This window comes from Eremomyces bilateralis (genome assembly GCF_010015585.1).
Source record: "Eremomyces bilateralis CBS 781.70 unplaced genomic scaffold P152scaffold_2, whole genome shotgun sequence".
Lineage (NCBI taxonomy): Eukaryota > Fungi > Ascomycota > Dothideomycetes > Eremomycetales > Eremomycetaceae > Eremomyces > Eremomyces bilateralis.
The window spans coordinates 681,720-708,512 of NW_022985068.1; the positions used below are offsets into that span (position 1 = coordinate 681,720).

At 52.0% G+C, this 26,793-nt stretch overlaps 7 protein-coding genes across 7 annotated transcripts; 3 read left to right on the forward strand and 4 right to left on the reverse strand.

The window, feature by feature from the left end:
* Positions 1-698: 698 nt before the first annotated feature.
* P152DRAFT_388907 (uncharacterized protein) lies at positions 699-2,615 on the reverse strand (the record flags this gene model as incomplete). Its single annotated transcript, XM_033675955.1, has 3 exons — positions 699-844; positions 922-1,596; positions 1,967-2,615. The coding sequence occupies 3 exons, from the start codon at positions 2,613-2,615 to the stop codon at positions 699-701; spliced, it is 1,470 nt and encodes a 489-aa protein (XP_033537876.1).
* A 3,848-nt stretch (positions 2,616-6,463) lies between these two features.
* P152DRAFT_454505 (uncharacterized protein) lies at positions 6,464-7,233 on the forward strand. Its single transcript, XM_033678600.1, has one exon. It carries the CDS (start codon positions 6,691-6,693, stop codon positions 6,913-6,915), a length of 225 nt encoding a protein of 74 aa, XP_033537877.1. The 5' UTR covers positions 6,464-6,690; the 3' UTR covers positions 6,916-7,233.
* Positions 7,234-12,343: 5,110 nt separating this feature from the next.
* P152DRAFT_511056 (uncharacterized protein) lies at positions 12,344-13,011 on the forward strand (the record flags this gene model as incomplete). Its single annotated transcript, XM_033682698.1, has 2 exons — positions 12,344-12,380; positions 12,437-13,011. 2 exons carry the CDS (start codon positions 12,344-12,346, stop codon positions 13,009-13,011), a joined length of 612 nt encoding a protein of 203 aa, XP_033537878.1.
* A 218-nt stretch (positions 13,012-13,229) lies between these two features.
* P152DRAFT_115747 (uncharacterized protein) lies at positions 13,230-18,061 on the reverse strand. Its single transcript, XM_033673661.1, has 3 exons — positions 17,660-18,061; positions 15,247-17,604; positions 13,230-15,191 (listed from the first exon to the last, which is right to left on the reverse strand). The coding sequence occupies exons 1-3, from the start codon at positions 17,815-17,817 to the stop codon at positions 13,448-13,450; spliced, it is 4,260 nt and encodes a 1,419-aa protein (XP_033537879.1). The 5' UTR covers positions 17,818-18,061; the 3' UTR covers positions 13,230-13,447.
* Positions 18,062-18,656: 595 nt separating this feature from the next.
* On the forward strand, positions 18,657-24,176 carry P152DRAFT_454508 (uncharacterized protein). The gene has a single exon (XM_033678601.1). It carries the CDS (start codon positions 18,955-18,957, stop codon positions 23,857-23,859), a length of 4,905 nt encoding a protein of 1,634 aa, XP_033537880.1. The 5' UTR covers positions 18,657-18,954; the 3' UTR covers positions 23,860-24,176.
* Positions 24,177-24,186: 10 nt separating this feature from the next.
* Positions 24,187-25,305, reverse strand: P152DRAFT_378127 (RNA 3'-terminal phosphate cyclase; the record flags this gene model as incomplete). The annotated part of the gene is made up of 1 exon (XM_033675662.1): positions 24,187-25,305. A coding segment is annotated over one exon (1,119 nt), but the record flags the coding sequence as incomplete, so codon positions are not given.
* A 285-nt stretch (positions 25,306-25,590) lies between these two features.
* P152DRAFT_454510 (uncharacterized protein) lies at positions 25,591-26,745 on the reverse strand. Its single transcript, XM_033678602.1, has one exon. It carries the CDS (start codon positions 26,274-26,276, stop codon positions 25,743-25,745), a length of 534 nt encoding a protein of 177 aa, XP_033537882.1. The 5' UTR covers positions 26,277-26,745; the 3' UTR covers positions 25,591-25,742.
* Between the last annotated feature and the right edge of the window lie 48 nt (positions 26,746-26,793).

Consider the following 26,793-nt stretch of genomic DNA (forward strand, 5'->3'; position numbering starts at 1 on the left):
GAAAGTCATGCTATCCTGATGACCGAACGGACAATTGGCAAACTGCGTTGTAGCAATGCTCTGTTCGATAGATGCCGTTTCAACTGACTGGCAACCGGGAGCCTGGGTAGTAGGTTTAACCCACTTCCCTTGCAATGAATTATATTGGGCAAGCAAACGAAGTTCATTGGAAGAACGATCAATTAAATAGAGGAACCGGAGCTTCGTTTTGTTCTTGATAATACATACAACGGTATCCGCAATGTTATGGAGTAAAATGCAAATAGGCTGCCGTTATCCCATTCCTCCTGTCCGTGAAAGCGAGAACCGCGCAACGAAGAAACGAGAAATCCATCCGTAATTCGACGCTTTTGATCCGTTCGCAGAATACCGACCGATATCAAGCATATCCATAATGTTTAGACGTTACCACAAATGTTCATCGAATAACAGTGCGTGTGAAGAAAAACCAGGTTACCTTGTCCATGGGGCCAAGGATGACTGGGATATCGATGCCGGTCTCTCACGCAGCCACCGAAGTCAAATTTGAGCTGAACCGAAATGGCATGCGGAACGAGGAGGATGAGAAGAACAAGGGACAGGATGAAAGCAAGGAGAACGCCCAGAAATACACGAGGTCTCTGGAAACTAGGGTATCGTGGGCATTCGAACCTGGCTCATACGAGTCCAACTTCCCGCAAGATCGAAGGTGTGGGTATTTAAGGCGAAGAATCGCGTCTGGATCGTTTGCTCCTCTCTAACCACTTCCGCTTCCCGACCCGGGTCTCGAAATGCGGCGCCACGTTTGAAACATCTTGACCTGCCGCCACCATGGTGCTACGCATTTTATTGCGGTAGGCATCCACTGTGAGAAGAGAGCAGCATATCAGTAAAGTTCATATGTTTTACCTTCGCTGGACACTCCATAGATTGAAGACTTACAAGATCGTTGCAGGAACAACGTCCTTCCGGAGAACACGCGACTCTGGCTCCAGCTCATTCGGTAGCCCAGGTCGTTCAACGTCATCTCTTTGCCACGCTTTGTCCGGTTCATGCGTGGGAGCGTTACCTTCGCCTCGCTTCCATCTAGCATCGGCACCGCAACAACGGTCTGTGCTGCCGGTCCATCAATGTTGTCGTCAACGTCGTTGGGCCATCGACCGGTCCGTGGCGATGGAGGAGGTGACTGCATTTCGGTCGCATACCAAGAACGCGGGTAAACAGAATTGTTCTTACGGTAGGAGTCGGGCATTTCATGCATGCGGACCTGATCCAACATAACACGGACCCGGACGCGGGTATTGCGCTGGGTGTCGTCGACGAGAATGAATTTGCGTCGCTTCTCTTCGGGGAGATCGCCGAAAAGAGCGATGTTTCGCTCCTCGTCTTGATCGTCCCTTGCTCGTGATGATACTATCACCGAATTCGTATGTGAGGGCGCGTGTCCCAATTGCTCAACGCTATCATGTGTAGGCGGGATCGTCGATGTCACCATGCCTTGAGACGTAGGATAGGTCGGGTAGAAATTATGCGCTTGACGGACGTCATTGGGTGACGCATTTCCATTGGGAGGGGGATGGTGGTGTGCGTGAGACCCGTCGGCATACTCAGCGCTGGCTACAGAGAGAACAAATTAGCATGCACAATGGACTACTTGAATATGGCGATTGAGGGGGATCCGTGTCCATGATACGGCGCATGACTTGTGACGAGTACATTATCCCGATTTGTGATTGATGGCCCTTTCGGGGGATGCCTCGACAGTCGCTCTAGCAAGACTCTGTGCAATATGAAGGGGTAAAAAGTGTTAAGGTGTTACACACCAAGATGAAGAATATAATGTACATCTCATTTAGAAAGGAAATAAAAGATCGAGGGCATTCGCGTCCATAATTCAATTTCCCATCTCAAGCCGTGGCGTTAAAAACATCAAAGGAAACGAAAACGGACTTTAAAGAGCACTCAGATCACATCTGGTGGAACATACCGCTAACATCATCTGCACCGCCCGGTGCACCTCCTCCCGGATGCTCATGGTGGTGGTGATGCATCTGCGGTCCTCCCATGCTAATGCTGGGCTGTCTCGGCGGCGCGGCCAACCCAGCGGAATTGGGAATGCCAGGAGCGCCCGGGGCACCTGGACCTGCCATGTGCGGAGCATGTTGTTGCGGCGCTGCTTGTGCTTTTCTACTGTTCATCTTGGCCATCCTCCTCACCCGCCTGCTTCGAAGCCTTGGATCTTGGTTGCTATTCCTCCAGCTATCCACGGCTCGCTGAATGAGACCCCGCTTGCCTCGTAGGCAAGGATTGAGTTGAGCCAAAGCCCAACCAACGGTGTTGCACTCGGTCTCGTAGGCAAGACGGTTGCCCTTGTAGTCCTCCTTTCGACAACACGCGCGGGGATACACGCAATTCTCCGTCTTAAATTCTTGCGGAAGACTATCGACATCGACGGACTCAACGTCACAGCGGATGGTGTACTCCATCTTGACGCGATCACGCGAGTACTCAAATGCGATCCATTGGACGCCGTTCTGGTCTTGTCGCACGACAAGTGGAGTGGTCGCAGGAATCGGGCCTGGGGCTGCGTTCGGGTTGATGCTTGGACCAGCACCGGGAGGACCTTGTTGATGCATGCCACCTGCGCTTCCGGGAGGTCCTGTTGGAGTCGCGGACGCGGGGCTGACGCCAGTTGGTTGCCGTGGCATTTGCCCTTGCTGCATCTTTTGGGTGGGAGAGTTGGTTAGGGCTGGAGTGTGAGGGTGAGACGTATGGTAAGGCATAGGCTGCGCTTGCGACTGGGTCACGAAGTTGGTCGCGATCGGAGCCGGCTGCTGAGTTCCTGGATGCTGCGCGTAGGGAGGCTGCTGCGGAACAGGGTATGGCGGGTAGTAAAGTTGCTGCCCGTACAGTTGCCTGCCATGCTGATCATGCTGCGGGGATTGAACAGATACAGAGGCGGGCGAGGCGGATTGCGGAGTGTGATAGATAGGGGGATAGGGGCGATTCATTGTTGCGGTTGCCATGGAGAGCTCAGGGTTCTCTATTCGATATGTCAGGTTCAGATTCAAGAATTGGATACCAAGCACCTGCCATCGGACGACAGGTGCAGGATGAATCCACAAAATGTATTGAGGATTCCAAACGAGGGTCTCGGCTTACCAGCTGACGTGTAACTTGCACTGTTGGAGCTGTACGGGCTTGGATGAGCGGTAAAGTAAGGTAACTGCTGAGTGTTCTGATCGGTCTGACCAGGAACTGGAGCTCCGTAAGGCGACTGGTGCTGATGTTGAAGCTGGTGATTTGGAGGATGCGGCGACGCGTATGGACCGGGTCCAGTCGGTTGGTTAGCCTGGGGTTGATGAGAAGCGTCAGTGGGATGATGCTGCTGAGTTGCAACTGCTGATCGAGGATGCTGCGGGACGTGTTGCGGCGGTGGAAGCCCTTGCTGCGGCGCGTGGGGATGATGCTATTGATCAACGACTGGTTAGCGAACGGATCCGTCGATGCGATATCTCATAGTGTGTGACAGTGATTAGGTGGGACAGTGTTCGTTTAATTGACGGAAACAAATCGACAATTGTCGCTCCCGCACTTGACTGGGCCAGGATACAGCAGTGCTAAACCTCGCGATGGCCATGAAATACCAAAACACAATCCAACAGAGGCAGTACAAGGTACAGTCCAAGACGAGGACGCCGGGGTTGGGAGTGCCAGGTTATAAAAGCGAAGAAAGAGCTTAATAGAAACGGTTTATAGGCACCACCAAGTAGAGTTGAAACAAATGTTCCTTAGTGCAAATGTGACAGGAGAAAGCAATGTGTGTTTGCAGGGAAATGCCTGAACGAACCAACCCTAGACGGATTCAAGATTCAATATCGACGATGAAGTATTGAAAACCAATTCCTTAGGCCAGTTGATATTTTCGGCCCATGGCTATCAAGCTTTTGAAGAGGAGAGTTGGTGATGATGACTTCCACACATGGGTGGTACTGAAGACGAACTTGAACCACCCAGGGCGGCGATGTTGGAAATAGGAAAAAACGTTGGCAATAGGAATTGACGGCAGCGACAACAAGGAAGCGCAGACAATGGTGCAAGGAGCAGAGATGCTAGAGAAAGATATTTGGATGTGACACTTGAACGCTGTTCTGCGATATAGAGAAGTTGTGGATGTGCCGGAAAGAGTATACTGGGTATGGTTGGGTGGAGGGGCATAAAGGATGGGGGAGGGTGCCAAAGTGCAGGTGCTTGGGGGGCCGGTGAGCTTGGCAAGGAAGGCTGGAGGGCATACCATGTAGCCTGACGCGGTGCTAGGATGTCGACGACGACCGATTAATGCGGCGTCAACGCATCAACGATGTGCAGCAGCAGTATGGCTTGATGCATGCAAAAACCCACAACAGAGCCGGCACAACGCTCGAATGATGTTGCGCGAAGTTCCAGGTGCAAGCCTGCGCTGAGGACCGGCGCGCAACGTTCTTTTGAAAGATGTCTTGAATTCTTTTGCGCTCGGTTGGTTTTCGCCGTCGCGGGGTAGATTCGACTTGTTGAATTGATTTTTCTTCCAAACCGTCGTCGTCGTTCGAGAATAAATCACGCGCAGCAGCGCGACCGACCAAGCAATAAGGAGAGTGAAGGGTGGTCGCAACAGGTCCCAAGCAGCAAGAAAGGTGGTGCAGGAAAAGAAGGCAGGGAGTCACTTACCAGATCGTCCGCCACAGGAGCAGGCTCCTCCTTTGTATACCCAGGGGACTTGGCCCTATCTTGACGCGATGCATGCGACATTCTGATTGTTATTGCGCTCTGACGCCGAGTGGCTCGATTAGTCGATTGGGGAGGGGTCGGGCCCAGCGCGTGTCCAGCAATCTGCTGTTCCAGGCCAACACCAGCAGGAAAAGGACGGAGGAAAACTAGACAACGATCCTCGTCAGATGGAGGATTGTCCGTGCAGGGGAGGCAGGCAGACAGGCAGGCAAGCAGATGTTCGAGGGGGATATATTACGCGCGAAGAGGTGAAGTATGGATGGGTGAAGACTGGGAATGTAGGCTGGACCAAATCACAAACCTTGACCTTGATCCTGACCTGGTCGGGGGGGGAGAGGGAGAAAGGTCAAATTCGTGAAATGCTTGGGGAGGAGAAAATAGTGGAATGACAGAGCAGTCCTTGTTGGATGTGAAGAATGGCCAGGATGGTTGCAGGGGACGGCGGTTTTAAGAGGAGCAAGAAGAGGAGGGATTTGATGGACTTGTTAGACTCACTTACACGTTCTCTAGCCCCGTTGTTTGATGGTGGAATAAGCGGAGCGATGGTGAAAGTGTTAAAGTGAAGCGCTCGAGTCTCGGGAGCGGGCGGACAGGGTTTGGGCGGCGGGCAATGGAATTCGCTCCTCGCAAGGACTGAAGCGAGGCAACCCGCAACTCGGAGGAAAGTGAATTAAACGTCGAAACGGCTAAACGACGCCACCACGCCCGCCATGTGGACCTTGTCGACGGAGAAAGCGACAAGAGTGGTATTTGGGGGGGTTGGCCGGTTTTGGCGGCTTTAGGCTCAGTCGCAGCTCGGCGACGAAATTGCCCTCACGACTCACAACTCACCCGTCACCAGCCAGCCAGATTTCCGTTCTCGGGATTTTGGTGACAAGACGGCGCAGGGTCTCTCGTGTCAAGTGTCAACAACCGTCAACAGGCGACTTGGAGGATTAGCAACAGAAGCAACAAAAGGTTCAACGGTCGCGGCCTGGGGGAACCCTGTTGCAGCACATGCGGACGCGACGAATGGTGGATGAGAGCCCTGGTTCGTTGTAACCATCCCGGTCGCATCCAGGCCCGCGATTTGTATCGAGTACAGTGTTGCTATTTTGGACGGCGCAAATCAAACGACCTGTGCAAAGCCGACGCGGAAAAGAGGGTCCGAATCCGATGGAATTATGGAATGAGGGAAGAGGTGGGTGACGCAGGGGCAAATTTGATGGCGAAAATCGAGCGTCTTTGAGAGAGGAGAAAAAGAGAAGAGGAGAGCTGGTGAGTGGTGAGTGGCGGGGGGTGGTCAAGGGAATGGTGAGGAGGCCCGGGCATTGGCCAGTGGGTGTCTGGGTGGAAGGAACAGCGCTATCCAGTAAAAGAGAAGGAGCTCTAGGGGGTGGTTGGGAGAGTAATGTGATGTGATCGGCCCACAGTGTGACCGGAATACGAAGGTTTAGTACATTATAGTATAATATGTATTATTGCCTTGTTGCCTTGTTGCCTATTTGCCTGATTTGCAATGCTGATGTTGCCATCACAGTTCTGATTGTAATTACTTTCACTGGATCTTGGGAAGATGAACTGTGATCGCAAGAGCGGCCACGTCGGAATTTCACTGACCGGATTACTTCAAGTTCTCGCTATCGCGCATTGTTGTGCAGGCGGCAGACGTCATGATAGATGCAGATGACTGGTGGTGACTGGTGCCTGTAGTCGAATATAATTAGTGCTTTCTTCTACTAACTAGTTAGTTATCATTGTAACTACCGATAGATGAATCATAAAACTATCTCTATTATACTCAACTAAGAAAAGAGCTATCGGCACTATTGAATTACTGAAAATGAAGCTGGCCTTCAATGTTCAGTTCAGGCTTCAGCCCATCATAAATTCATAATGTAACCGCTCCTAGTACCTTTGTTGAACCTAAACCCAGCAATTTATAGTACCGCTGGTAGTATTGCCATGGATTTCCTTCGTGGCTTGCTACCCGCGAGTTGGCTATCAATGCTTTGTTATGGTTCGAGGGTCCGATCGGTTGGTTCGAGCATAAACTCGAGCAGAAACTTCGGTTTCCTTCTTCGACGAACCTTCGAATCTTCTCTGCTCGCGCCAGCCCCCAATCCACCCCCTGCTCTACGCTGGTGTTTCATCCATCTGCACCAGATCTCCAGTGCAGAATGCTCTTGAGTGGCCTTGACCCTTCAATCATACTTTGATATATTGGGCGGGGGCGCAACCTCTGTTCCAGCTTCCAACTCAGCTTGAACAATGCAAATCAGACCTTCAATGCGTTCGACCCTCAAATCTTGCCGACCAGCCACCCTCCGATAAAATCCTAATGTCGTAAATTAATACGCTCCATACGCATGGTTTCTCCTGCCATGCTGCCAGGCTGACGCCGTCGATTTAACTGGTGCAATTCACCGGTCGCATCCAATGCCCATGCCTCCTCATCGAATCTGACCAGTCGCCTGAAAGTCCTGCCGGTCGGTCGCCCGCCGCTCCGCTGACATTCAATGATTCAACGGACTCCTTCGGACTCGCCACATGAGAAGCGCATTTGGGAAGTGCGCCGACGCGGTCGGTCGAATCAACGGTCAATAAGCTCCTACCGGTGACCGTACAACTGCCGACTGCGATATCGTCCTCATGCGAGTAATATGTGAGAGCAAGGAGAGTCCAAAACTCTCGCAGTCGCTGATTGGCGGATTAGTCCACCGCGATCCAGTCACGTCGGCATGTGCGTCACTGGAATGTAACCGAGAGGATGGTGGAGAGAGGGATGGGGGCGGGCGACGACGGTGCATTCGCCTTTCCACGCTAATTTAGCAGGAATTTGGGCTCACAATTGTTGGCCGGAGCTGACTGCAACCTCAACGCTCAAGCCTCATCTACGTATTTACCTCAATAATGTGATCACCGATCAAGGACTCAAGTCTCAAGGCTCCCCATGGAGATCGGAGATGCCCACGGGGGAAAATCAATCATCATCGCCATCGTTAGCGGCCGTGTCAGCGACCATCGACCATCAACCATCAGTTTTCATGGTGCAACGAAAGTTACGAAACGGACCGGATTGGTTGCATTCTGATATGGCCCAACTGTCATTTCCCAGGAACTGTGTCTTGACTCTTTGCTGCGATAGCAGACGCCCCCTCCTCCGTCACTGCAGCACGTGCCAGTCAATTGCTGAATTCAACATTATTATCTCTTCCTTGATTCTTAAAGGTCCGAGTTATTAACTTCGGTATGAGGAGCCGAAGACAGGAGATAGGAAGAAGGATGAGCGAGGTCTTATGCTTCTACCTAGAAGAGTGAGAACATCTGGGCCTGATTCCTGACTCCTACATATGTAATAGCAGTCTCACGATCGCATTTGCTGATTCTGTATGGTTTTGGAAATACTATTGATGCGACCCATGTTAACATCACGTACTACGTTAGGACGGTAGGACATGGTCGGCTAGTGCACGCCTCCAGATCTGGACAAGGGGTTTCGGGCTTTTAACTCTCTGTTGGCATTTGAGAAACAACGTCTTGGTCACATACCAGCCAACTTCATAAGAGCAAGGATGGTTGCGGCTCTCAGATCAAAGCTGGGTTCCTCTGCACTTCCTCACCATCATATTTGCGACATTGTGGCTTTTCGTCGTTCGAGGACATGTCAATCTCCGCTCCCATAATAATTTTGAAACGATATCGGATTTCATTTGATCAACATTGCGCCCGGTGCAGTTCTCGTCACGCAAAGTCATTGGCTTGAGTCCATGGCAAGCTCTGCACACAGACGAGACCAAATCCAGTTTCCGACCAAAACAAATATGAAGCCACTGGATGACTGGATGATCAAAGCAACAGAGTGACAATGGGATACAATCCTCCTCGTTGTGTCCTTGTGTAGCTTCGCTTCGACAATGCGTTCCCCGTGGAACCGTGGCTGGGGAGCAAACTCCCACACCGCAGCAGTTTGATATTCCTGGAGAGTATACCGGTACCAGGACTGGGAGGTGAGGACCCAGCGGACAGGTTTCGACTTGGTCCAAATTGCTTTTTGTAGACACGAACCAGAGACGGAGGAGTTATGATGTGACACAAAGATGTCCCTCGAACCAAGTTCGGAGCACCCTCTCGACCTGAGGTAGCACCAAAACCGCCGTTCAGGAATTCTAACGTGGAGAAATGGCCATGTTCCATGGGAAGATGCACCGTTAAGTCATTAGCTGGATCCAATTACCAAACCTGCGTTTCACACAGTACACAAAGCATGCCTACAGTTGGTGAAGATTCCCTCTTACTTGCCGTTGTCGCTATGATGGTCGACTTCGAGATGGAATTGGAATGGTGCCGAGACTAGTAGGCAGCAGGCAATCACTCGATCTATCGCTCATCCATTCTTGTGTCTCCAAAGTCCAAACCCAAATGACGAATTGACGATGTTAGGAGGCTGGGCTGTGACAGGCTGGCAGCGTGGAGAACGGGAGACAAGGACAGGCTGCAGTTAGTTTCAACGGCGATCTGCAGCTTCTCCCTCGAGGATTATGAAGGTGTGGTTACGGAGTAAGTGGTCATTAACTGGTTATCGCCAGGACCACAGTCCAGGGGAGCTCGAGAGCTTCATGTTTGTCCACAGTCTAAATGTTCAACAAACGACAACACATGAGCTGGCGAGAAATAAGTGCATGCACAAATTGAAGGACAAATGCTATTACTGCATAGTACGTCAGTACTGCAGGATGTACATGTACCGTGTACATCAGAATAAGATCAGATGCAACCATGCAGGCGAATACCTCCGACCGATTCATGATGATCATCACCGTAATCGTGTCTCATGGCCGAACATTCTAATCTCATTCAGCGGTGCAGGCAGCGCTCCGTCGAAACTATGAATATCAGTTCCACAGTCATGTCTCCACCGTCCCCTTGCAAAACGGCCCAGATCGGTCCGTTCTTAACGAGGGGTCCCGTCTTTCATAAATTTAGGCTGCTCATCATCCCCATTTCAAGCCACAAGGTCATCTTAATTCTTACACGCTCCAGCACTGGCTACGGTACGTTAGGCTTGTGCGCAGCAAACAACCGAGCTGATGTCCGATGGGCGGGGGTCCTCAAACCCATGTGAAGAGTAAAGGAGTGCCTGGAATCCCTGCATGAATACCAGGGCATCAGAATAAGAATTCCATCTCGATCCTCAGTTCCGCGCCCTTCAGGAGCTGGATATCTTAGCCTTCGTAGACTCAAATCGTTCATGCCTGAAGACAGGGCTATCGCTCCATGTCTTGTCTCCCCTGCCTGCACATCCCGCCGCCTCTTCCGCTCACGATCTCTTCCCGTCCACGGGAAATCCCCGCAAGACGAGGTACCTGGCCTCTTCCCTTCCTTACGGCCAATCCCCCAAGCAAATTCAGGATCCTCAGATCTCAATTCTTAGGACTTAAGACTTAGGAAGCTCACTAGCTACTATCGTAATATTCCTTGCCCCGTACCATGTGTCGATTACACACCGTAGAATCGACCTATGAAACCATTACTGGCACACTACCACCAACAGAACATCGTATATTAATAGTAGGTAATTCCTTCAGACTTGCGAATCGCCTAGCCCCACGGACCATTATGAGCTTATAAACACGTTCGAATACGGAGAAAAGGCAGAGGTTCCGGTATCAAAGCGATGACCCGAAGCAGTGAAGCGTCCTCCTAGCATTAATTAAAAGTGGAGCCCATTGTGCAGTCGTAAGAGCTGCACACTCCAGTTGGTGGTTGCTGCAATTCTGCAAAAGAAAAACGACCCATCCGTAACCGAGGTTGAGGGTGGACACTGGATAGATATCCAACGCTCGTGCATAAGCGCCAGCCCTCTATCGAAGGTTCGTCCGGTGGATGCCCAACCATTTTGCGTCTTCTCACGGTTCCGTGAGTGTTGAGCATTGAGCACTGTGAGGGTGATGACTGATGACTGATGAGACTCGTCGCTGATGGGCGGGATGGATGGGCAAAAGCCAAATTGTCCCTGTCTCGCGACCCACACCCGCAGTTCAACAGGGCTCCCCAGCTTCCCGCTGATTCCTTGCCCTTGCGGGGGTGCCTCCCATGCACATCGATTCTGACAGTTGACGAGGGGGAGGGTGCCTTGTCCAAACTCCAAGCCATCGAAAGTCAACGGTGACCAGTGGGGAATCTGGGAGTGGTCGGTCGCCAGCAAGGAAGCCAATGTTATGTGGAATATCGCGCCGTCAGAACTCAAGGGCTGGCGCCTGGCAGACGTTGTGGCTTACACGCGTCTCCGGAATTGAAAGAACAATATCAACAAACGCGAGAATAACGCCCTCCGACTTCCACTTTTGTACGGAAACCATAATGGGGGTGTTAAATGGCCCCATGCTATTGGTGCAATGCTCTCGGATCCGGAGACGTTGCGTGTCCGAAAGATCATGGCCGACTTCAGCCTTTGAGGCAAGGAGATATTGGTCCTTGAGCTTAGGGGGGGAATGAACCTCCATAGGAAAACATGACCGTTCTAAGACTCCAGATGCAAAAACTTGGGTGAGATGATTGTCCGGTTCAATGGTTGCACAAGTAGTACAGACTCCGGACGCTGGACCGCATCTCAGTCAACTGGGACCCGACAGCTTGGATTCCCGTAAAGTCGGTGTGATAATATAAAGAACAGAATTTCACTATGAATAAGGCCGCCGTTTGGAGGATAATTGTAGTGATGGACGTACATAGTACGACCAATGGATTGGTTTCTAAGAGCAGAGACAGATAGACAGATATGATCGAGGAGAACAGATCAACAGTGCTTGTCTCCAAAAGATAAAAAATCATACGGAATACTTAGTAATCAGAGACACCTATTATTTTTCTGGTTGTACATAGTAAAACTCCAGGTCTTCGGTCAAAGATCGAGACCTATGGTCCAACAGGCAACAGGCGATAATTCATCGATTCCCTGTACTGAATGCCGTCGCAAGAAACTTCAGAGCCTTGTACGTACCTAGATCAGTGTGATTCGGTCATTCGGACCAGGTCGATGCCGTCCAGACACATCTTGCGCAACAAGTCGACATGCGACCCTGTTGTTGGATTGCTCCGAGGGTTGTTATTCGTCCAACTATCACAACCGTATTGATCCTTTTCAAAATCCAGCAACACACTTTGCGTTCTCGAACCATACAATCGAAGAGGGCCGGACTGAGGCCTAACAATCTATCGCTGGAGCAGTTCATCCACAATATCCCAATTCTCAAGTTCCTAGCATCCGTAAGAACTGAGATGTTACCTCATACGGTCATACACTCATATCTTTAATATTAGAAGCACGGTCCACTTAACAATATATTCCCCCCCGCTCCTGGAGGCAACCAGCCGAGGCAGTTTACCAATCCAAATCTTGTACTGTATCAACGCAGTAGATCCCCATCATCCAATGCGTCAGTGCTCGAAGAAGAGTTTTGAAGGCGCTCTCCGATAGGCTAGTGGAGAGCACATCCAATCTCCAATCTTGTATCCGTGCACCATCCTTCGCCCTTGATCGGTTGATGCCTTTCTGCGATTCTCCTGCAGGTTTGATACGTGATATGGATGTTATCGGACGATATTCCGTAGTACCATGGATCAAGTCACTATTTTGAAGATCATCTTTGACGGTATGCCTCGAGAATTATGCAGAGCGCAACGGAGTTTACTAGAGGAATAGTGACAGGCATGTGCACGCACCGTATCTTGACAGTTCTGATAGACCAACCTCGTGCATTCCAGGACAAGGGAACTGCTTTACTTGCGGAAGTCAAGGGAATGGATCCGTCTCCCAAGTCCATGGACCTCTCCCTCGTCTGCCTTTACGCTCCAAGCGAAGTGACGGCTATCCCAGGAATCCATGAACGGGGTCGCGCTGTGCGACACGGAGCGCGGTCTTTGGGGTCTTTGGATTCGAATGGTCCTACCGCATTGCTGAGAGTATCAAGGTCCTACGAAGCTGCTGTACCCGACCGGTCGTTAGACGGGGAACGGCAGAGACCTTTCCGTCTGACCTGGGGCATAATTGTTTCAGCCACCTCAAACCTGCCTCCGCTCATAAAGATCGTTCGAATGTACCTGTTATCTACGGGCTGTGCCACCGAATTTGCAGCAAGGGGACTCAACCAAAGTACGGGTCGTTTAAGGAATCCACCTCATTCAATGACCCATATCCCACTAGCTCATGGGCGCTTGGATGACTGGAGACCTGCCCGCCGTACTCCGTGTCCCAAATCAAGCTCCGCAGGGGGCCGCTCCTGATGTAATCATGCTCGATCGACTCCGTACATCACGCGGGCCCATGAATGGATATGGTCGAAGAATACCACCAGGGCAATAGATTACTAAGTAAGCGTAGGACAGTATCGTTGCCGCCAGCGCGGGATTTCTTTATAGAAATCGGCGTGGGATTTAGAAATCAACCGGCATAGGAGGCAGAATCCAGCAAGAAAGCCGACCTGAATATGGTACAGATTTGAACAGGGACTTGGAGACAGTGCGGGACAGAAGAGAATAACAACGACAAAGGAAATGCCAAAACTATGTGGAGTATCTTCATATACTTCATCAAACGTGCTTTCTCTTGCTCATATCGATCAATTTCCGCAAATACCGTCCTCCTCTTCGCTATTAATCGTCACATCCTCACTGATCATTCGTTTTTCGCCCTCAATCCTCGCTTCTCCACCACATCTCCTCACAATTCATCCTTCTGTCGCTCTTGAACCGTACTCGCCGTATCCTCCACCATCTGCCCGACATTCTGCGCCCCACCCAGCGCATGCTCCTTCGCATCCTCCATCATCTTCGACAACCTCGCCCGCGCACTCTCCACCGCACCCGAGACACGGTTCGTCGCGCTCTCAAACGCACCTTGCTCCTCCCCATACACCGCTTCGCTCAACCTCGACCGGATGGCCCCGTAGTTCTCCGCCGCGGCGCTTCCCGCCACAGCGGTGATGCTCGAATACACGCTCGCAGCACCGGAGAGGGTGGGTGTCGGCGTACCGTAGATGGCGACGGAGATGGCGCTGGATGCCGAACTAGCGGCGTTGGCGACCGCACTCTGGTAGGCGTCGCTAAAGCCAGGCTGAGTACCATAGATGGCTTCGCTGGCTGCTTTCGATGCAGAACTGTATTTGCTTGACGCAGCCTCGGTCGCCTGTTCGAAGGAGCCTTTCTCCGTGCCGTACAGCTGGATGCTGGCGGCTTCGATCGCCGAGTTCATTTGGGAGGCGGCGGCGTTGATGATGGATTCGACAATTGGGGGAGGAGTGAACGCAGATGCAACGGCAGCGGAGGCTTGAGAGTAGGCTTCGTCTGCCATTGAGGCAGCAACGGAAGCCATCGCTGGGTAGTCAGTATGGTATGCCGACGATAGCCTGTTCATCACACTTTCGGTGTAATCCGGTTCTCGCCCGATGATAAGTTCCGAGACGAGCGCTTGTAGTGACGAGTATTGCGCTGCTGCAGCGCCTGTGGCCACGGCCGCATAGGAACCGGCCTGCGAAATGGCGGCCTGATGGTATGGGGTCGTAGTGCCGTAGATGGCCACACTAGCCCTCGACACGGCGTCCTCCAAGTTTTGGGAAGCTTGGGAAGCCACCGGCTCAGCCTTTCCGGTGGCCGTCCCCAAAAATTGACTGCTCGCTTGTTCAGATGCTTGAGAAAGTGAAGAACCGGCAGCAGAGGTGAGCGAACTGTAGTATGACGATGCGTCATCGAGAACGCTTTGCGCTGGAGGTTGACTGGTTACCCCAGCTGCCGAGCTTGCAGAGTCCAAGGCCGCAGAAAAGCCTGAGGAGGCCGCAGCCACCGCAGAATCGTAGTTAGCGCTCGCGACCGATATGTAGGACTCGTAGGCCGGAGTTTGTGTGCCCACCACGGCCTCTGAGGCATGACTCAAGAAACTCTGATAAGCCGGCGTAGGCGTGCCGTACACGATGCTTTCGGCCGAATCCAAGAACTCCTCGAACTGTGCGTGAGCCTGGCCGATGGAATCATAATAACGCCGGCGCGCATCGGCAAGGTACTGCTTGCGGACCGGAGTAGGTTCCAGGCCACTAGCCTTGGTGGCACTGGCATACTGAGTGGATGCGATGTCAAGGGCATGTGAGAGCTGCGACGATGCGACCGCGGATATGCTGGAGAGGGCGGCGGTTGGCTTTTGAGTATATATGACTTGGACGGTGGACGTCGAGAATAATGAGCTATACTTGGAGCTCGCGGTCGCAACCGCGTCGGAGTACGCATCCCCGACAGAGCGAAGCATCTTCTCGTGCACCGGCTGAGGCTTTCCGCTGATCTGCTGTTCGACACGATTCTTTGCAATGCCGTATTGTTCGCTGGCAACGCGGAGAGCCTCCTCATAACGAGAAGACGCTTCTGCCATCATGGACTGCAGCACCGGCGTTGGCGTTCCGTAGATCGCATAAGATGCCCTGAGTCATGTTAGTTGTGCCAAATTAAACAAACAGTGTAACTGAAGGAACTCACGCCGTGACAGCACTTGCATACTGCTCGGCAGCAACGCTTGTTAGGCTTTCGACCGCACCTTGCTGTGTTCCATAAAGGATGCTTGATGCGGCTGCAACTCCTTCGTCGAACTTCTCGGATGCAACTGAAGTGGCGGACTCCACGGCACCATGTGTGCTGGAAGGCCTAACGATAGCTTCTCTCACTATGCTAGATAGTTGCTCGAGCCTCTCTTGAACTTTCTCGCCCAACGTTGCGTCGTCGTCATTGAGAGGCGAATCAAGAACAACCTCTCTTGCCTGGACAAACTGTGCCTCAGCACCGCCCAGGACCCGCTTGGTTGCGCTTGCAGCTGACTCGGTAGCCTCGGAAGCAGGATCGCTGGCGCTTGAAGATGCGTCTTCCAAGGGGGGAGCAGGAGTCCCAATCACGGCCCCGCTGACTTGATCGACCTTCTCCTTCGCTGCTGAGACAGCACTCCCTTGAGCACTCTCGGCATTCGAGCTCGCGGCAGAAAGCATACTTGACGCACTATTACTTGAGTCCGAGAGGGACGAGCTTGCAGCAGAAGAAGCGCTTTCTAGTGATCCCTGTTCGGAGCCAACAACCGCTTCTGATGCTTTCGACAGCAGACTGGTCGAAGAGCCAGATTCTTCACCAGATAATGACGTGGCGCTTGAAGGCAGATCCTCCGTCACAACAGAGGCAGCGGACTCAAGAGACCCAGCAGTAGAGGAGGAAGAATTGCTCAATCCAGCGGCAGCTTCTTTCGCAACGTCCGTCGCCTTTTTCGCCTTTTTGATCACAATCGGAGGGATGGATTTTGTGCTAAAGTCGTCGGTATCGTCCTTTGAAATCGCTTTCCACCGAGCTACATCCTTCAACCGAAGCAGCTCTCTAGCAGCATCTTCGGCTAGCAGCATGCCCTCATCTTCAAGCGCCTCGGCTTCAGATTGCGCTCGCAGCAGACCTTCATGCTGAAGAGCAACGCTTTGAACTTCATCTCTCCATTCATCGAAGGTCTTTTTGAGCTGATGATATTTCGACCAGTCCTTGTAGGTGACGCCCTCCATCCAGGCCCATCTCATGCCGATCTCTTGCAGACCAAGGTCCCGGATATTATCGATGACCTCAAGTGTGGAATCCGATGCCGACTGGACCAAGTCGAGCGTTTCCCTGTTAAAGTTCGCTTTCCAAGATCGGATCGCCTGGGCTCTCTCCTTAATGGACCCTCCTGCAGATCGAATGGCCAACACTGACTCGTTGCAAGCCTGTTCGATTTCCTCTTCTTCAGGATCGCTAGGTAGCCTTTGCACAATGTTCTTGATAGTGCTTTTCAGTTTCTTGAGACTCGATTCGATCGTCTGTTCGAGTTGCACGATCAGAGCTTTACCGACACCTTCGACCTGGTTGTTCACCTGCTTCGCTGTGAGTTCGCGAACCCGTTCTTCCAGGTCCTCCGCTCCTTTGTCTGCAGCTTTTGCGAATTTTCCTTGCCAGGTGCGAAGGTCCGACTCGATCTTTTCGCGGACATCATCCGGTGACATTGTTTCCGAGCTTGATGGCAAGGCAGAACTGCTGGAAGTTGTTGTACCGGTAGTCGGTGTAGATGCGATAGGAGCGTCCGCCAGGGGGGCATCTTCCGCGCTTGAGAGTGATGTCGGACTCGCCTCATCCGCGGCAGATAGAATACTTTTTGTGTCTCTATAGCGTCCGAGCCGTTGGGTAATCTTCAGTAACTGGGGCTCGACGTTTTCCCCGTAGAGAACTCGTAGTTGCGGCCAAACCGTCCGGTTGAGGAAGACGATGGTGAAGTCATGGGCTTGCCAGAAATACGGCAAGGCCACATTGACGGTAAGGTCACGGCCTTGCACATATGCTCTCTGTGCGATTGGAAGCGTAAATTTGTATGCCGGGATAATGGAGCCGGTATAGATATCGCTAAGCTGCAATTTCGCATTTTCCACCAAAGGCTGAACAACTTCGGTGGCCTTCTCCAGATGCGGAGCCAGGTTCTGGTCATATTTTTCTTGAACGGCTCCTTTTGCTATGTCCATCTGCGGCTTCACTCGTTTCTCCCATTCCAACTCAAGGTAAACTTGTGCTTGTTTCACACGAGGCGCCCCGTACACGTCATATTTGCCTTTCACGAAGTATGATGTAGGCGTGTAAATATGCTTCTGAAATCGGGAAACATAGGGCTGAGCGCGTTCGGCATAAGGGGAAATGTAATAGTCGTAGTATGGTCGAGTATAGGGGTCGGTGTGTGTTCGTGCAATGAAGTATGGCTTGCAGATCTTTGGAGAATTGTCGTTCAACTCGGAGGGACTTGAGGGACATCGGAACGCGGTGGTAATAATTATGTACCATAGGGTAATTCTAGGAACAAATGTGAGCATAAAAACCTTTATTCAATCGCAATGAAGTATCATACCTAACAACATTGCTGAAAAGCCAGCCGAAAAAGCTCCTCCGCGGGCGAGTTCTACTCTTTCTGGCAGAGGGCTTCTCCACCAATTGTGATAATTGCGAGGAAGGGTTTGAATCGCCGTTCTTGGGCCTTTTGGCGTGCCCATTTGCTTGACCGGCCATTCTGGCAGATAATGGGTCCGATCTGACGTTGTAGCAAGCCAGTCGGTGGTGAGGATTTCACTGCGCGGATGCAGCACGTCTGCTTTCACCAGGCTTTCCACGCCAACGGACGCGGTGCAGATTCGGTCGAGCAGTATTAACAAGGGCGTGGTCTGACACAGGCTAGCAGGCACGGGAAACAGGAGGTGGCATCAGGAATGGAGGGGAAATAGAAGTCAGGATAAAATGGCGAGATGGTGGACATGAAGGTGAATGTGGTTCATGATTGATGGGCAGTCAGTTTCCAGGTGAAGTGAGGGTTGAACCCTTGGAGTCTCCAACCAAGTTCCCGTGTCCCTGATCCAAGCACACAAGACGTCACTGATGCATTTACGCATGTGCTTCCGAATATCGAGATCTCAGCAGTCAGCACTACACACTACTCTGTACTGCCTATTGTTACAACGCTCTCAAGCTCTCCAACAAGACAAGGTGCTGACTTCCTACTGTTCAGGTCCAAACAATAAAAGATAAGCATTCATTGCAGTCACGTGGTAGACAGATTGACACAAAATCTGGTGACGAGTGACGACAAGGAAAGCAAACTTGCGATAAAGGCAGGTACACTAGGCAGCCACACCCACAGTACAGCCAGTCACATCACTCACATCACTTAGAGAGCCTCTGAGGATTCCATAGGGCACATGCATCTAGGGCATCAAAGGCATCCAAAGGCATCAAAGGGCAAAGGCATCAACACCTCCATATCACATGACACATTATATGACATTCTCGCTCACTATCATCCGTTCATCACGTGCACCCTTCACTCATCCACCAATCCACCATTGCGTAATGGTGGCATCGATCGTGCTTCAAAGGTCACTAAACAGTAATTCTGCTTTCACCCTCTTGTTTAATGAACTTACCTTATGTTTGAAACAATCTCCCATTCTATTTGAGAGCTTCTCCAGCTGCTTATCTAGTTGTCACATCCACCTTCTGAGCCGCCGTCTCCCGTTCATCGCGTCTCCGCAACCCCATGTCCCGATGCCAGTACATCGCCATCATCTCCACCACCGACAGGCTTCAGGCCTAAAGTGCATGCGATCTACCACGCTTTCTTAACCTGCTGTACCCAACGGGAAAGCCCCAGCTATGGATGTCAACGACGAGCTCACGACCAGACCATCTCCTCGGTCTGGTTCGGCAGCAGAGCACCCGAACATCTTGATGGATGGATACAACGAGAACAATATAGACAAGAGCCCGCAAGAGGGGGATACGTGTAGAATATGCAGAGGCGAGGGCAGCAAAGAAGAACCGCTGTTCTATCCTTGCAAATGCAGCGGAACGATTAAATTCGTCCATCAAGCATGCCTGATGGAATGGCTCGTTCACTCTCAGAAGAAGTACTGCGAGCTGTGCAAAACACCTTTCCGATTCACGAAACTTTACCACCCAAAGATGCCGCGAACCCTTCCGATATCTATCTTCCTTCGCAAGGCCGGAGTTCATATTGCCCGACATTTCGTTACCTGGTGTCGAGCTCTGCTCGTGGCATTCGCGTGGCTCATAGCGGTACCCTATGCCATGCGCTGCGTGTGGCGTCTGCTGTTCTGGCTCGCTGACGGGGGGTGGACAAGAGACTCTTATTTCTTGGCTACGAGCAGTTCGCACAATAACGGGACACTTTTGGGTTCGTCGCTGGACAACGGGACGTCACCGGCTCGATGGAACGCGACCAGCGCCAAGATCTTACCGGCTATCCTCGCGCCCGTGTCCCAGACCCTGAATATGACTTCCACCGAGCCGACTATCGTAAGGATGGTTCGGAGGTTGATCAATTTCTACACCGGGAGCGACCAGAGCAACGACCTCGGAGCAGACCGTAACTCGACTGTTGCACTTGTTCTTGCTCATTCGAAATCCTCCTTGCTCTCAGAAATCTCACTTCTCACGCATATAACTCCTTACCCTCTGATCAATCAACTTCTCATCGATGTAATCGAAGGGCAGCTTATCACTGCGCTGATAGTGATTGGCTTCATCCTCATCTTCTTGATCCGGGAATGGGTAGTGCAACAGCAGCCAGCCATGGAGCTCGCTCGAGATGTTGCGGTCGATCCGGAAAGAGCTGGAGGCTTTGAGGGGGACGATCAGCCTGAGATAGACTTGGCAGCAGCGGACGCTGAGAATGCGGACAACAATGACGACATTGCTGTAGCACCACCTCCTGAAACGGACAATGTAACTCCACCTGGCCTCATTGAAGGCCCTTCACAGGTTTCCGAACAAGCCGAAGCTTCGAACTATTCTATAACACCAATAACGCACCTAAATCCCGCAGGAGAGGCGAACCCCCCTTTAGGGCATGGGCGAGTTGACCTTGAGGAAACCAGGCGGAGGGTCCTCGACCTTGTCGATTCCCTTCCCTGGGATGTTCAGCAAGCTTTGATCCGTGGAGGTTCGACAGATATCATCGAGACCCTAAGCACCTTGCCAGCTGAACAAGCAGAACGAATCCGATCTAAATTAAGATTGCTCAGGAATTCCGATTCGGATGCAGTTCGCACCGACAACGCAGACGACATATCCCATGCGGACCCCACCCAGTCCAGTGTTGCCTTTGAAGACGAGACGGCTAGTACGCGACCAGACATGCCTGTGAGAAATCGGTCCTTCATCGCCACGGACGTTCAGCGAAGCCTGGAAGAAGAAACCCCGCATGGGGCACCTGAGGACAATTCCCGTCTGGAGGTTCGAGATGAGGAACTTTCTAGGGGAAGTAGTGACTCAAGTTGGCAGGACGTGTCAGGTGTAGTGGATGATGAAGGCGAGACATCTTCTCCCTCAGTGTCTACAAAAGGAAAGGAGAGGGCAGCGGATGATGTCCCGGCCGCCAGGAGCACTGAACCGCTTGTTGAGAGTGGAAACGAACAGGAGACTGATGATACCCATACTCGGAGATCAGAACATGTCGAACCCCCTCTCCCGTCGGCAAGAGAACCTGAAGGTCCCCCGCAACACGACAACGAGCCCCGCCAGGTCATGGAGGACATAGATGATACCGCTCTAATACCGAATGGTGCCGCACAGGATATGAGGCCAGCGCAAAGAGCAGTTCGGCAACAAAACGCGGGGCATTCACTTTTCGACCGCACTCTGGACTGGCTCTGGGGAGATGTTGCTCCAGTAGACCGCCCCGACACGGGCCGTAATGGCGATAGGTCAGACGATGAAATTATTGTTGACGACTCTGATGATGGGATTCCTTTTGTTCCATTCCAGGATGCGGAGCCTGTTCTTGCCGCTCCTGTCCCCGAACCCCAGCCTCGACAGGATGCGGGTGTCGTTGCTGCCGCGGCGGAGGCAGGAATCGACATCAACGACCCTGACGATGATGCCGACGACCTCGAGGGGCTTCTGGAGCTGATTGGAATGCAAGGGCCCATAGTCGCACTATTTGAGCATGCCACATTCACAGCGATAATCGTCGCTTCGACAGTAGTACTGGCTGTGTGGCTTCCCTATACTCTGGGCAAACTGGTACTCCTCGTCTTAGGAAGTCCACCGTCGGCCCTCTTCCGCGTACCATTCGACATCGTTACCAGAGTCGCCGAAATTCTGCTTGACCTGTTCATCTTTGTGACGGGGCTTGGCATATGGCTGATTATCAACGCATTCCGATCTCTATTATTGCCCCTCAAACTGATTGCGACGTTTGGCACAGACTCCCCAGCGCTACATTCCATTCCACGTTCAGTGGAAGGAGCTGTCAACGGCTCATCCCAGCGATTGATCCAGAGGTTTGGCGGGGTTGCTACGTCGGAAGACTCGGACTACCTTTGGTTCTCGCTCGCGTCCCATGTGGCACTTCGTTCACTGCAGGCCGAAACAAAGCTGCTTGTCCAGGCGGTTGCCGATACTGCTCTGTCGGTTACCTCTGCTCTCGAGACTACGCCTCTCAAAGGCCTCCCTTCACTGATTGTGGATGCTACAGTATCATCTTTACAGTGGTCGGCCGCTGTCGTATTCGGCGCAGCGGACATGATTGTTGCTACTGTCATCAAGAAGCCGCAACTCGATGGCGTTACGAAACCCTCCATAAGTGCCGTCCTTGCTGCCGACCCTTCTCTCGCTTATTGGAGCGGGTGGGATCGAGGAATCGCAATCTTCTGGGGCTATTCGTCCGTCGCGTTTGCTGGAGCCATGTACTTGAAGCGCGGCTTGCCCTTCACATCTTCTCAACAAGGACGACGAGTGGAAGCACATGTCAGAGATTTCATTCAACAAGCTGGCGGCGTGATGAAAGTTATGGTCATCATCGGCATCGAAATGATTGTCTTTCCTCTATACTGCGGACTGCTGCTCGACTTCGCGCTCCTCCCGCTATTCGAAGATACAACGGTCTATTCCCGTGTCCACTGGAGTATAAACTCTCTGTGGACTTCTGGATTCGTACACTGGTTCATCGGCACTTGTTACATGTTCCATTTCGCACAATTCGTCTCAATGTGCCGAAAGATCATGCGAAAAGGAGTTCTTTACTTCATTCGCGATCCTGACGACCCGACATTCCACCCCGTTCGCGATGTGTTGGAGAGGAACGTGACTACGCAACTTCGTAAGATTGCATTCAGTGCACTAGTTTATGGCGCGCTGGTTGTCGTCTGCTTAGGAGGCGTTGTTTGGGCACTCTACTATGCTTTCGACGCTGTGCTTCCGATCCATTGGGCATCGAGTGAGTCGTCTTTGGAGTTCCCTCTTGACATCCTGGTCTTTAACTTCATCACACCGCTCGTCATGAGAAGAACCAGGCCTACGGATGGACTCCAGACCATGTACAAGTGGTGGTTTCATTGGTCAGCTCGCGCACTGCGCTTGTCGAACTTCCTTCTCGGAGAGAAGCGTCTTGAGGAGGAGTGGAGGCCAGTTGGTGCGTCATTCCTACAGCGAATCGGGCTGAGAAAGTATCTTCCCGGCGAGCCAGCACCAGTGCAACTCAAACCCGATGGGAGAATGGTGTTGGCGCCCGGCTCTGATCAACTCAGGATTCCCAAAGGACAACCCGTGTTCCGAGATATCGGCAGCTCCGACGGCGAGAATGGGCAATCGAATGGAGACACCTCCCGGAATAGGCTGCGACGACAGCTCATGTTCACCGAAGTGTACATCCCATCGAACTTCCGCCTCCGGATCAGCCTCTTTGTCCTCGCTATCTGGATTTTTGCCGCGGCCACCGGCGTAGGAGTTACGATCGTCCCTCTTGTGTTCGGACGATATCTTTGCTCTTCGATCTTCCCGCAGCAGAAGCGTATTAACGACATCTATGCTTTCGCTGCAGGGTTTTATTCCCTTGGCGGCGTTGTCTATGGAGCCGCATATATCCCGCAGCTCTTCCGACAGGCTCGCGCGTCGGTGGGGAATCTCAGCCCCCGGCCCCTCTCTTTCTTGTCTGCGACAAAAACCATCGTAGCGAGAGTGATTGCGTGCTTGTACGTTTACTCGACCCTCGCCATTGCTCTACCCCTCCTCTTCGCGCTCGTATTAGAGCTGTATTTACTTATCCCCATCCACACCTTCGCCTGCTCTGCAGACCAGCGGCACTCCATTCATCTGGTTCAGGATTGGACTCTTGGCATTCTCTATGTCCGGATTGCTTTCCGTTACATACTCTCGACTCCAGGATCCCGCTCCTACCGCGCTCTTACTGCCGTTGTCCGCGAAGGGTGGCTTAACCCGAATGCATACCTCGCAACAAGGGGCTTCATTCTCCCGGTGTCGATTATCTTCTCGATTCTCGTGCTTGGCCCCGGAGTCTCCGCAATGGCGCTAGCTCGAGCCTTCCCGGAGACCTTGGGTGTCGTTGAGAGCAACGAGCTTGTCCGCTTCGCGTATCCTGTGGCGGCAGGGTTGGCCTGCCATGCTTTGGTTATTTGGGCTCTAGGGAAAGCGATGCATAGGTGGCGAGCGAGGATAAAGGATGAAGCGTACCTTGTTGGCGAGCGCCTACATAACTTTGGCGACAGGAGACCTCTCGCGGTCGCTCAACAGAGTTGAAAGCAGTAGTTGGCATGGGATACCCTAGACTTTCTCTATCGTCCGTGAACAGCATAAGGCGGAGATGTGTCTCCTTTCTTCTTAGCATAGCCACGGTCAATCGGCAGAATCGGTGGTCGTGTATGATAGGCATTCACGAATAGTTATTGTACGATTCATGACGAACACCACTTCACATGTGCAGGAACTCCCGTTACCACTCTGATATTGTCACCTTGATATTGTCCGTCAACATTCAGCCGTCGATTCATTTCCCAGCCCTACATTCCGCAACCCTCCCCTGATGTCACTAGGATCTTTCCCCCGTTTTGAGAATACTTCGCCAACAACATAACCTCGCCCTCGGCACATACCATGGTCATCGAATTCCGCGGCCAGAAGTTTTGCCGCAACCCATTCTGCCGTCTCCGTGTGCAAACTTGCAGGAACAGGTTCCCCATTCGAGCTCCGACCCACATCGACCCGACTAGTGCCCTTCGACAAAGCTTGGAATACCACCAGCTGATCACGCATATACTCGTCCACACAACCGCCATGGTAAAGCTCCTGCCTCAGTTCCTTCGTGACTTGTTTGACCAGCTTCGATATTGCTACGCCAGCATCTTTGATCTTGTGGTCATACAACCAGTCACGACCCAGACGGTAGCCATTCTCTGATACAGCGACAAGAAGGAAGTACAGCCGTGTGCGGTGACCACTCTCCTCAACCTGTACATCCAGGTCGACTTCGGCGTCCTCCTTGGATAATCTCGTGATTCCTTCGTTTAGTTCTTCCCGGAACCTTGCCTCGCAATCTCGTGGTATGATTGCTCTAGCCTCGAATCGTACGATGTCCCCTCGGTCCTTCAGGTCGAAAGGGCGGAGAAATCCCCCCTCGGCAAATGGTGTGATTGAGAAAGTCACGCCGCCGATATCAATAGGCCCTGTCGACCATCCTCGCCTGTCCAAAGATGCCCGAATGTGCGGTATTCCTATTTTCTCCAGAGTCGGTAGAAGCACCTGGGCAATATAGTCGTAAGATGGGGAAAAAGAAGTGTTCGTCCCGCCTTTAATGGTGACATGAACTTGATTTCCATGACCACCCGCTCCAGGGCGGGTTCGAAATAGGATGTAGGGAAGGATGGCCTGGAATACAAGTCCTATGCTGCCGGCGCCGCCGATGTCAATCTCAGACGGCCAGGACACATCGATGGAACCGACTGTCTTGTCCTGTGACGGGATGAACTCCAAATGCTTGCTCTTATTTTCGGCGCCGCCCATCTCCGCAGAGCAGCATTGCGCGAGCCATTTCACAGCGCTAAGATGCTGTTGCTTCAGCCCTCCTCCTCGTGGTCTTTTCCCCCGAATATTGGAGATATGGATCGGGATTGCTGTTAGAGCTGATAGTCCAAGCGCAATGCGGACTAATTGACCTCCCCCTTCGAGGGTAATGCCATCAATTCCAATGATTTTGATTTTACCCATAATAAAAATAAATATTACACCGTATATTTAGCAATGAAGTTTATTGGAGATCAATACGACGACTCGACGGACGTTGGACGATAGTTGAATGACCAATACGGGGGAACATGGGTTGGAAAGCTGGGACGAGAGTGGAGATGGAAGATGGAATTCCAAAAAAGGTAGATTCACTGTAGTTTGTTTCAATGTTTTAATAATTAATGGATTGTGACTCAGTTGGATCAGTATACGGATCTGCCTGATGACTCCAACGACAGATACGGATACTCAGGCCCACTATCCATACTAGGGACACCCCATGGCTAGGGCAGAGTTCTCGACCATCACGTTGTTATAGTCTCCTCGTTGTGAAAACTGTAATGGGGGGGCATATGCAAATGATTCAATACAGGTCCAACTAAGACCAATATATCATTTCCCTACTCCTCCAGTAGCCTCTTCAACACATCAGCAGGCGTACGCTTTGGTGCAGCGAGCTCGAGTATTTCCTTGCTGGTTGTAGAAGCCGTGCCCTTTCCCTCCCATGTTGTCTCTAGAGCGTGTTTCATGGACAAGATAACATTCTTTGATTCCTGAGTTGTCGCGGCCATGTGGTCGACGAGCGACATGTCCTGATAGCTGACACTCTCAACTTGTGCGCCGATGTGCTGCTCAATCATCTTCACAATCTGGATTCCACTAATGTCCTCCGGCCCATTCAGAACATATTTAGCGTTGTTGTGCACAGTAGGGTCCTCTTCAGATAAGAGGTGAGCCGCAACGACGCCAACGTCCTCGGGGTCGATAATGCCGACAGGCGCAGCTGGTGACGCCATTAACCTAAGCGTATCCTGCTTTCCTGTCTTGCGGTACTGCTTGATCCATCCCGCAGCGGCGGAAAGGTAGAAATTGGAAAAGCTATTGGGCTGCAGTGAAGTCCACTGCAAGCCCTTGAATTCTGGCGCGCTCAGCATGGCCTCGATTGCCCAATGCGTACGAGGATAGTAGGCGGGGCAATTCGGGCGAACGTTCGCAGCTCCCGTCAAGATTCGCACGACATACTTAACACCCGCATTGAGGGCGGCAATGTGGAAGGTCGATTCTTCGGTGAATTGATTAGGCCGGATGTGTGGTGCAATGAATGCTCTGACTACCTCGTGTTCACGGAGCCAATCGGCAGTGACTTCCACCCAATTCTGCTCTGCTACCTCGACACCGGACAGTTTGGCAAGCTGTTGCGCTGCTGGACTGTTCAAGGAACGCGTGAAAGCGAGGACCCGGTAGTCGGAAAAAGTGTTGCTAGTTAGTTTTTAGCAACTGTGATAGGGTTTCAACAACGCTTCGGCCAGTGTTGCTAGTTGCACCGACAATCAGGATAGTAGGAGCCATAATTAGGAAGTGGATAATGTCGTGACGAGTGAGATTGGCAATAAGATAGGTACAGTATGATACATAGTAGGTGGTTGAAAATGGAGCAAGGGCCGCCTTTAT

Bases quoted from the DNA above. Each gene is read 5' to 3' on its own strand.
- P152DRAFT_454505 (XM_033678600.1), top strand. From the start codon at position 6,691: ATGGATTTCCTTCGTGGCTTGCTACCCGCGAGTTGGCTATCAATGCTT.
- P152DRAFT_115747 (XM_033673661.1), bottom strand. From the start codon at position 17,817: ATGGCCGGTCAAGCAAATGGGCACGCCAAAAGGCCCAAGAACGGCGAT. The intron at 17,605-17,659 runs GTATGATACTTC...ATTTGTTCCTAG, and splicing joins CTTTTCAGCAATGTTGTTAG to AATTACCCTATGGTACATAA. The intron at 15,192-15,246 runs GTGAGTTCCTTC...AACATGACTCAG, and splicing joins TATGCAAGTGCTGTCACGGC to GGCATCTTATGCGATCTACG.
- P152DRAFT_454508 (XM_033678601.1), top strand. From the start codon at position 18,955: ATGGATGTCAACGACGAGCTCACGACCAGACCATCTCCTCGGTCTGGT.
- P152DRAFT_454510 (XM_033678602.1), bottom strand. From the start codon at position 26,276: ATGCTGAGCGCGCCAGAATTCAAGGGCTTGCAGTGGACTTCACTGCAG.